The 9,767-nt window shown below is 36.3% G+C and overlaps 1 protein-coding gene across 4 annotated transcripts; it reads left to right on the forward strand.

Annotated features, from left to right (window-relative positions):
* Nucleotides 1-324: 324 nt before the first annotated feature.
* dclk3 (doublecortin-like kinase 3) lies at nucleotides 325-5,152 on the forward strand. 4 transcript variants are annotated; one of them, XM_083524049.1, is made up of 5 exons: nucleotides 325-758; nucleotides 1,546-3,059; nucleotides 3,153-3,285; nucleotides 3,861-4,028; nucleotides 4,123-5,152. In XM_083524049.1, exons 1-5 carry the CDS (start codon nucleotides 704-706, stop codon nucleotides 4,518-4,520), a joined length of 2,268 nt encoding a protein of 755 aa, XP_083380175.1. In that variant the 5' UTR covers nucleotides 325-703; the 3' UTR covers nucleotides 4,521-5,152. The 4 variants fall into 4 exon arrangements, with proteins under 4 accessions (XP_083380175.1, XP_083380177.1, XP_083380174.1 ...); XM_083524051.1 differs by having other exon boundaries at nucleotides 391-758; nucleotides 3,919-4,028; XM_083524048.1 differs by lacking the exon at nucleotides 325-758 and having other exon boundaries at nucleotides 1,378-3,059; nucleotides 4,123-4,914.
* The last annotated feature ends 4,615 nt before the right edge of the window (nucleotides 5,153-9,767 follow it).

Here is a 9,767-nt window from a genome sequence, read left to right on the forward strand (position 1 = left end):
GTTGTAGGTCATGTTAAAGCTTTACTTTTTGAAAGTTGGGGAAACCTTGTGTCTTTGGACAAGTAAGTAAACCAGCTTTCAGGGTGTTTTGTATTATCTGATGTGTTTTGTATTACTCAATGTTTTTTCATATTACCTGATATGTTTTGTATTACCCAGTGTGTTTTTTTTATTTCTAAATTCATTCAGACATTTGATTGGACTTTGAAGTAAATTGACTAGGCCTTTTAAAAAATAAATAAATAATAATAATAAAATATATATATATATATATTAGTATAGTTATAATAAAAAATGCATTAATTAAATACATTAATAACTAACATTTTAAAGGATGGTAAGACAAACGCGCGCGCGCGTGTGTGTGCGTGTGTGTTACCTCGGAGACACAGTTCCAGCAGGATGTAGTGTATCCGGTATCGCGCGCTCGTGCACTGGCCAAAAGATGCGCCCTCTCCTCATTCCTCTGTTACCTCATTTGGCAGCATCGCACTATGGACCGTTCCGATGGTTAATTATGTAAGGATGTTTGGTTTAAAGTTTGCGGCTTTTTGCCTTCTTGCAGTTCATGAAGTTAGTCACTTGGCAGGGAAAATAGCGTAACGTTGACGCAGGTAATTTCTACGCTGCCGTTATGTTTAAAATTGCGTTTATTGCAATAAAAATCTCCACCAGCTTGGAGCAGTGACTCGAAAAGGACAGCATGTGGACCCGAAACCTAGTGGAAGAAGCAGTCAGGCCTAAATGGAAAGCGACAGGTAACTTCCAATTAATTATGATTTTAGAAACAGTAACCTCCAAAATGTTAGGTTAATTAAACATTACAAGTAATTCTATTTAAAAAGATTTTAAGTGTAAATTATTTTTAATGTTGACAATTATTTAACATTTTTTAGCCTTCATTTGTATATCTGATCTAATTAAACTTTATTAAACTAAAAATAAAGACTACTGAGAAACTGAACATGTCTGTGCCAGGCTTGGTTCAACTGCACCTTTCACCTTTTATATCTGGATTTCATTTCATATATTTAAGTGATAATAGAAGTTTAAGTGATGGTTGCTTCTTTAATTGCTTCTGTTTTATCAAATTTATTGAATGAGCTTTTTTACAAACACTCACACGAGGATACACATGAAATACAAATAGAATGCATATTAGGAAGAGAAAGCTGTTATGTCTCTGTGCCTAGTGTAAGCAGATCCGACTCAATCAGATTTGATCCTTTTCTTTCCCCCAGAGCGTGTGATGCTACTTGAGAATCCACATGGCCAGACTTTCTTCTCAATGTGCACCTCCACTGAATTATTAATGTTGCACTTCCTCCTGAATTCCCTGATGTGTTATTCTTTTCTTAGAAGAAATGCTGAGGCAAAGTTGTTGTTTTTTTTTTCAAGTGTATTAAACTGAAACACACCAACTTCCAGTAGATGACAGCAGGCAAGGTTAATAAAGTTAGCACAGCAAACCAGGCATGAAGCTCACAGTTTTATGTGTACCTCAAAGCAGTGTCTATAAGCAGATGTTTATGTGTCTCTTTTCAGATCACAGAACTAAACTACCTTTGTGTACAAATTCTATTCCTCGACCAGGACTGATATCATACACTTTCGGCTCCAAGACCCTGAGATGTCCTGCAGCCAACAGACCCTTGAAAAAAGTTGGAATTGGTCCATTTAGGTGGGAGGAACCTGTGCTGCTCAGAGCAAGTGGTTATCATGGACGACATGAAGAAGCTAGTCCAGTGCGCCCACGTATTGTGACAGTGGTTCGGTCATGTGGCAAGCACAACCTACGGAAGATTTCTTTGCTGCTAAATCGTCGTGCTGTACAGACTTTTGAGCTATTGATGGCTGATGTGTCAGAAGCCCTTGGCTTCCCATGTTGGCACAGTGGTCGTGTTCGGCGACTTTTTAGCCCTGCTGGGCAAGAGATACACAGTCTTTCTGATTTCTTTAGGTCAGGTAATGCCTTTCTGGCCTTTGGAATTAACCGCCCCTCCATTAGTGACGTACAGGCTACACTGCAGGAGCTGTATCCTGACAGTCCAGGTTACTGTGACAACTTGCTGAGGTTGTGGGAGCGAATCCTGAGGCCTAAGGCTGCTAAGACAGATAGTGGTTTCCATGATGATGTGCCCCAGGATGAATCCAGTTTAAATGTAGCCCTTAAATTGGTGACAAACCAACCACCAGCCAATAATTTGCAGCCATTCCAAGCACAAGTTAGGCAGAATGACAGGGGCAGGAGGGAAAGACAGAAAGGAGAGTGGGACAACAGGGAGGATAAGAAAACAAACCAATCTCAGACTAAAGAGGAGAAAAGTATAGACAAGAAGAAGGAGCCAGTATATTGCCAAAGCTGCAGAGGAGCTGGTCCACCTATTCCTCCGATTGTAAACAAGAAATCTACTAAATTGGAAAAGCCTAACCATGAGAACAAAGCTCAGGATAACAGGATGAAAAACTCATCACAGATTAAAAAAACAGAAGCAGTCAATCTGAAAAATAATCCAAACCCTCTCCAAAATAAAGTCTCAATTTTAGGACCCCAAACAGAAATCCCTAGAGAACAAGACATGCCAAAAGTAGAAATGGTAGAACAGAAAGACTTGTGGGAGGAGCTGCCACCTGATGGCATGCAGGTCTCTCTGGAGGAAATCCATCGCTGCTATGACATTGGGAGTGTGGTGGGTGATGGGAATTTTGCAGTGGTGTATGAGTGCCGTGTGCGTGGCTGCACCCAAACATTTGCCATGAAGGTGGTAGACAAAGCCAAACTGCATGGCCGAGGTCACATGATACAGAATGAAATTGCCTTACTGCACAGCCTGGCACACTCACGCCTGGTGCGACTCCTGCGCTCACATCACACGGACAAACATGTCTACCTGTTAATGGAGCTGGTGGCTGGTGGTGATCTGTTCGATGCTATTGCCAAGTATGGAAAATTCAGCGAGCCTTGTGCAGCTAGGATGATTCAGGACATCAGCCAGGCTCTGGAGTACATCCATAACAAGAGTATCGCACACCGAGATATCAAGCCTGAAAATCTTTTAGTGAGGAATAAGTACATTCCTTTTAATAAATATTGTTTCTAGTTTGAGATCAATAAATGAACACCATTTTGTCCTTCTCAAATGTGCTTTAAGGTCCAGTGGCACAGCAATGGCAATATAAACCTAAAGCTGGCTGATTTTGGGTTAGCCATGGTAGTGACGGAGCCAGTTTTCACAGTTTGCGGCACACCTACATATGTTGCTCCTGAGATACTTGCTGAGACAGGTGAGCTGCTATGCTGCAAAAAAACTGTAGTCACCCCTTGAGGGGTTGGAACAGCAAGAATATCATTTGTGATGGCAAACCATACTTTTGTTGTCATAATAGCACATTTTCTTTGGCTGTTAATCTTACATTGTGGAATTCAATTACAAACTATAGCATCTGCTTCCTAAAACCAAGCTCAAAGGTTTCTTAAACTATCATCAAAACAAATTTACATTCCTACAATTTTCTCATGGCATTCTGCCCTTGTAAACTCCTTTGGTGGGAAATGTAAATTTTTTAATTGAGGCAAATTGTAAATTAAATTGTAGAATAAATAACACCTTAGCTTAGAGCTACTCAGAAGCCTGTTATGCAAATACATTTATATAAATATTACATTTTATATAGAAAGAGGAGAAAAGCTTAGGAGATCTAATGTAAGATGTAAGATCTCCTGAAGTTTTTGATCTTTTATGTGACAAACTTATCACACATTTCATGGTATTTAAATCTGCTTTAAAAACTTCAAATCTGTCCATGTGTGCTGTTTTGCATTTGGATTTTGTACCCTGCTCATGTGTGTTTGTATGTAGGGTATGGTGTAGCAGTGGACGTCTGGGCAATGGGTGTGATACTGTTTGTGCTTCTCAGTGGGTTTCCTCCATTCCGCAGTCCAGAACGCAATCAGGAGGAGCTCTTTCATCTCATCCAGAAAGGAGAGGTCCACTTCCTGTCACCATACTGGGACCATATATCTGAGGGTGCGACCCTGAACTTGGGCTTTGATGTGTGCTCCTTCATCCTTGAGTCCACGAATAGCTCACAGCATGTTTTGTGTTTTTGTGTGCATTTCAGGAGCTAAAGTCCTAGTCCGAGCTCTACTAGAAGTAAACCCCACTGTGAGACTAACAGCCAGTCAAACTTTGCAGAACAGCTGGCTTGTTCATGCAGTAGCTCAGAGTGACCACGAGGAGGCGAAAAACTCTAGCAACATCAACAAGAAAGGAACAATTCAAGATGGACACAGAAAACATGGGGAATGGGACAATCAGCCAAAACCTGATAAAACAGCAGAGATAGATCAAGTGACACAGATAGACAGGAACACTGAAAACATAACAGATAAATACAGAGAAACTAATATGGACCAGAAAAATATGCAGAGTCCGGAGAGGCCATCACGAGTTAAAGAAATCAGCAAAAATGGAAACCTGCTGAAGGCAACATTATTAGTACAAAAAGCACCTGGGTAGTGCAAATCTTTTGATTGTCCAAATTAAGGTAGGTAATAAACTGATAAATACATTATATTTCCCACATCACAGAAAAATAATATAACCATGACCAGAGGCATAGAACAAGGCTGTGCGAAAACCTGAACACATTCATTCAAGTTATTTTAACTTCTTCAAATATGTAACATATAACCAAATACCATAGGTTTTGCTATTGACTACACATCACATTTGCAATAAGGGTCTACTACTTATCATCTCAAAAATACTCTATGCTCTATACTCTCCTTTTTTTCTACATCTGTACCATTTAGGCAATTTATAATATTAAGAAATGTTTCCCGTTACTAAGAGAATAATAGAAAAACTGTTTAATTAAAACTCACTGATAATGTAAGTTTGAACCTTATGTACTGCTATTTTCTTTTTCTTGCTTTGTCTTAAGATCTTAAATGTAGAGCGATATGATTGTTGATTTAAATGAAAACAGCTGCATGTTGTTGTTTTTTTAAATGACATAAGTTAGTGGGTTTTAAAATGTAAATAAGTTTTTTTCTTATTTTCTTATTACAGGGAAATGGCTAAATGCTTGTCTAATGTGACAATTACACATATGAAGAAATAAAGCAAGTTTTAATAATTTTAACCAAGATGATGTCCTATTTGGACTTTGTCTCTTTGGTCATTTCCTTGCTGAGTATAAAGAGCAAAGTGACTTTGACTGTGTCCCCTACATGAGTAACATATTACATGTCCCTGCTACATTATGTTTCTTTACTTTCCTTTTCTTATCTTCCTGAGAAGTTGAGCAAGTGTGTTCACAATACTAAATATAGTGCTATATCCTCTCTGCTAATTTGATATCTGTACTATTAAAACGCTTTCCTGTCTCAGCATCTGTTCTCTAGAACTTGGGTGATGCCAATTCTAGTGTTTGTAAGTATTACTCTTCGCACTATGTTTCACTTTGTCCCTTTGAACAGACCTGAGACATGAGAATTTGTGTTAGTGTACTAGAATTGGTGTTGTATGGTCTAAGTATCTTCTTTGCATGCAAAGAGCCTGATGTACTTTACCTTGCTGCAAAGTGAATTAAGGAATTAAGTAAATAGTTAAAAGACATTTTCACTACAGTTTACAAAATTGCAGATGATGTTGAGATGAGCTAGCACATGTTGTGTAAAGAGTGATTGAGCTAGCTGTGAACCCATTGTGAAAGCATTGTTATTGCTCAAGCAAACAGGAATAAGGGTAAGAAGTGTCTTTTGAATAAAGTTTTTAAGCAAAAACATGGTTCTTTTAGCAGCTGCTACAAATTACATATCTTCCAATTACATCATATTTTATTTAGATTAATATCAGCATTTACCATTCTTGTTCATAACAGGCTCCATCGATGTGCTACCCACGTGGGTCACAGTCATCACAAGTACCAATCATGAGTACAAGTAGAACTTTGCTCAGGTAGTCTGCAAGGAAATGAGCAAACGGAAATACTCTAGTAGCTCTGAAACAAACCACTCTGGTGATCCTCCACTCAGTTGTACAACCTGATATCTATAATATATATATATATATATATATATATATATATATATATATATATATATATACAGTGAGGAAAATAAGTATTTGAACACCCTGCTATTTTGCAAGTTCTCCCACTTAGAAATCATGGAGGGGTCTGAAATTGTCATCGTAGGTGCATGTCCACTGTGAGAGACATAATCTAAAAAAAAAAAATCCAGAAATCACAATATATGATTTTTAAACTATTTATTTGTATGATACAGCTGCAAATAAGTATTTGAACACCTGTCTATCAGCTAGAATTCTGGCCCTCAAAGACCTGTTAGTCTGCCTTTAAAATGTCCACCTCCACTACATTTATTATCCTAAATTAGATGCACCTGTTTGAGGTCGTTAGCTGCATAAAGACACCTGTCCACCCCATACAATCAGTAAGAATCCAACTACTAACATGGCCAAGACCAAAGAGCTGTCCAAAGACACTAGAGACAAAATTGTACACCTCCACAAGGCTGGAAAGGGCTACGGGAAAATTGCCAAGCAGCTTGGTGAAAAAAGGTCCACTGTTGGAGCAATCATTAGAAAATGGAAGAAGCTAAACATGACTGTCAATCTCCCTCGGACTGGGGCTCCATGCAAGATCTCACCTCGTGGGGTCTCAATAATCCTAAGGAAGGTGAGAAATCAGCCCAGAACTACACGGGAGGAGCTGGTCAATGACCTGAAAAGAGCTGGGACCACCGTTTCCAAGGTTACTGCTGGTAATACAATAATGCATGGCAAGGAAGGTTCCCCTGCTTAAACCAGCACATGTCCAGGCACGTCTTAAGTTTGCCAATGACCATTTGGATGATCCAGAGGAGTCATGGGAAAAAGTCATGTGGTCAGATGAGACCAAAATATAACTTTTAGGTCATAATTCCACTAAACGTGTTTGGAGGAAGAAGAATGATGAGTACCATCCCAAGAACACCATCCCTACTGTGAAGCATATCAAATAAATAGTTAAAAATTATATATTGTGATTTCTGGATTTTTTTTTTTAGATTATGTCTCTCACAGTGGACATGCACCTACGATGACAATTTCAGACCCCTCCATGATTTCTAAGTGGGAGAACTTGCAAAATAGCAGGGTGTTCAAATACTTATTTTCCTCACTGTATATTAAGGCTGTCAAAATTAATTTGCAAATTACTTTTAATGATTAAATTTCATTAACGTGCAATTCATGCAGCATGCATTTATTCACGATTTCCTTTCTTTACTCAGATATAAAAAAATGTATAAACTCCACCGAAAAATTATTTTGCGTCTCAAATCAAATCTCAAATTTTAAGTCTCAAATAAAGCAACAAAATTCACCATGAAGCGCACATCCGGCAATTAAAAACTATCCATGTGAAACATAACAAAAGTTCCATTGGTCTTTAGATAATTTATGTAATTAAATTAAAATCATAATTACATTAAAGAATTTACAAGAATACTTTGTCTTCATGCTCTATGTTAAGTTTGGTTTCACTAATATTTAACATACATTTGCATAAAGCATCCCTATTAGCATATGCAAATAATGATACAATATAAGAACTTAGAAAATATTAATTTACGGTACATTTACAACAGTTAAAAAAATTTGCAATTAAGTTGCATTTAATCACAAGTTAAATTATGCAATTAATCACGATTAAAAATTTTCATCGATTGACAGCCCTATATATATATATATATATATATATATATATATATATATATATATATATATGCAGTGCAATTCTACAGGTCTCTTCTTTTCTTCCTTTTTATGAACATACACAAAGAACATTAAGAAGCACAACAAAGCCATCACTATTGAAATCTAAATAGGGGTCGGTGGGGTTTGATGTGTGTAACTTAAGTGCCAATGACTGTGTGGACAAAAGGCAGCCATTTTAGGCACTTCAGTTGCCTGGCTGCTGAGAACAGATGGCCTGTATCCCTGTAACTGAACTCTGGGATTTCTCTTTCCTTGACCCACATCAGTGTTGTGATATTGTATATGTAACAAGTGGTATTTTCCATGTACATGTTAATTGTATTAATAAATAAGAGAATAAGAGTTTTCTGAATAAGAAAATGAGACATGTTACATTAATGTTTGAACTTTACTATTATTTGGGAATATTGCTTTCTACAATTTGGTATAATAAGTGGAAGTGTTTGGTATAATGATTTTTTTTACAAATTTTAAAAACATTCAAAGAAAATTGGATTTTGAAAAAGACAGGGCAGTGGATATTTTACATACCCGTTAAAATGAACTTGTAACTATCTGACAGAAGTAGGTCAAATTTGCCTTTTATATTTTATTAAGTATCTTGTAGGAATTTGCTTCAGGGTTAGCTCACTACAAACACCACATTGACCAAACAAGTAAAACTTGTTTTTAATAAAGAAATTAAGAAATAGCATCACTGCTGTGCCTCTTGAGTTGCTTTTACACAATCTTACAGTAAATATTATGGTACATCCCAAAAAAATTAGTTACATATAGTACATATCTATTTAAAAAAATTATATTTATAAGTAATGTAAATTTAATGTAAAACTGTTTGCTGATCTCCAGTGTAGCAAAAACCACATTCAATAAATTGAAATTGGAAAGCACACTGCAGAGTACATACATGATCAGCAGCATATTTTGTGGCTATATGTCTGTAATACTTCACTTTAAGGCTGACAGTAATATATTTATTTATATATTACATATTTCTGCACATAAACAGTTTGATTATTTATTTCTTATTGCCATCTTACTATGCTATTATTAGACTATTAATAATCTACCAAGTACGATTTTATGCAACACAAACTAAATGTAATAATAGTCCTTTATGTCAGTTATCTTCAACAGATACTGCTTTACATACACACATTTGTTTGTAACGTTAAATGCTATGTGTTTAATTTCGCACTTTTGAGATGAAAATCCTGAATTTGTTCGATTGAATTCACTTAAAACATTTTATTTGTACAGTACTTTAGGCATAGGCATTGTCACAAAGCAGCTTTACTAAAAACAATATATCAGGATTTATATTTAGATCCTTGTAATATTGTCTTTTGTCTTTTTTTTTTATATTAACATTCAAAAACTGGAACTTTTAGCAACATCTTAGAAGCTGTCGTTTAACTAAAGACAACTTTTAGTTACACACAGGAATCCTAAACCAACCACTTGATTGTGTATGTCACTCACATACACACACAAATGATCCAGGCTAAAGGACAGTCAAGCCTAGGCTAGTCTGTCTTTTGTAAGACAACATCGTTGGACGGAAACGATTACACAATGAGGCATTTTCATGTTTCATTCCATAACTAATAACTGAAGTACAGAATCTGATAATGGTCTGCTGTTACTGTGAATAAACACAGTCACTCTCATTCTGGAATATATTTTGATTTATTGACAGCAAATGAAAAAAGCAGTAAAAGATAATGTTACATTTAAATAATTTTATTTATATCTTTGTTGTAATTTTATTTTCAGGACAGTACGATGATGAAGATCACGGAGAACTCCTTTCATAGTTGTCTAACTGATTTGTCACTAAAATTACATAGTTTTAATCATGACAAGCATAAATGATCGATTTAAATCCAACCACTATTTTAGTATGTATAACTGGATCGGGTTCAGGTTCTTTTCGTGAAAAGTTTAGTAATACAACCTCATAAATTCTAAATAAAT

This window comes from Silurus aristotelis (assembly GCF_946808225.1).
Source record: "Silurus aristotelis genome assembly, chromosome: 21".
Classification (NCBI taxonomy): Eukaryota; Metazoa; Chordata; class Actinopteri; order Siluriformes; family Siluridae; genus Silurus; species Silurus aristotelis.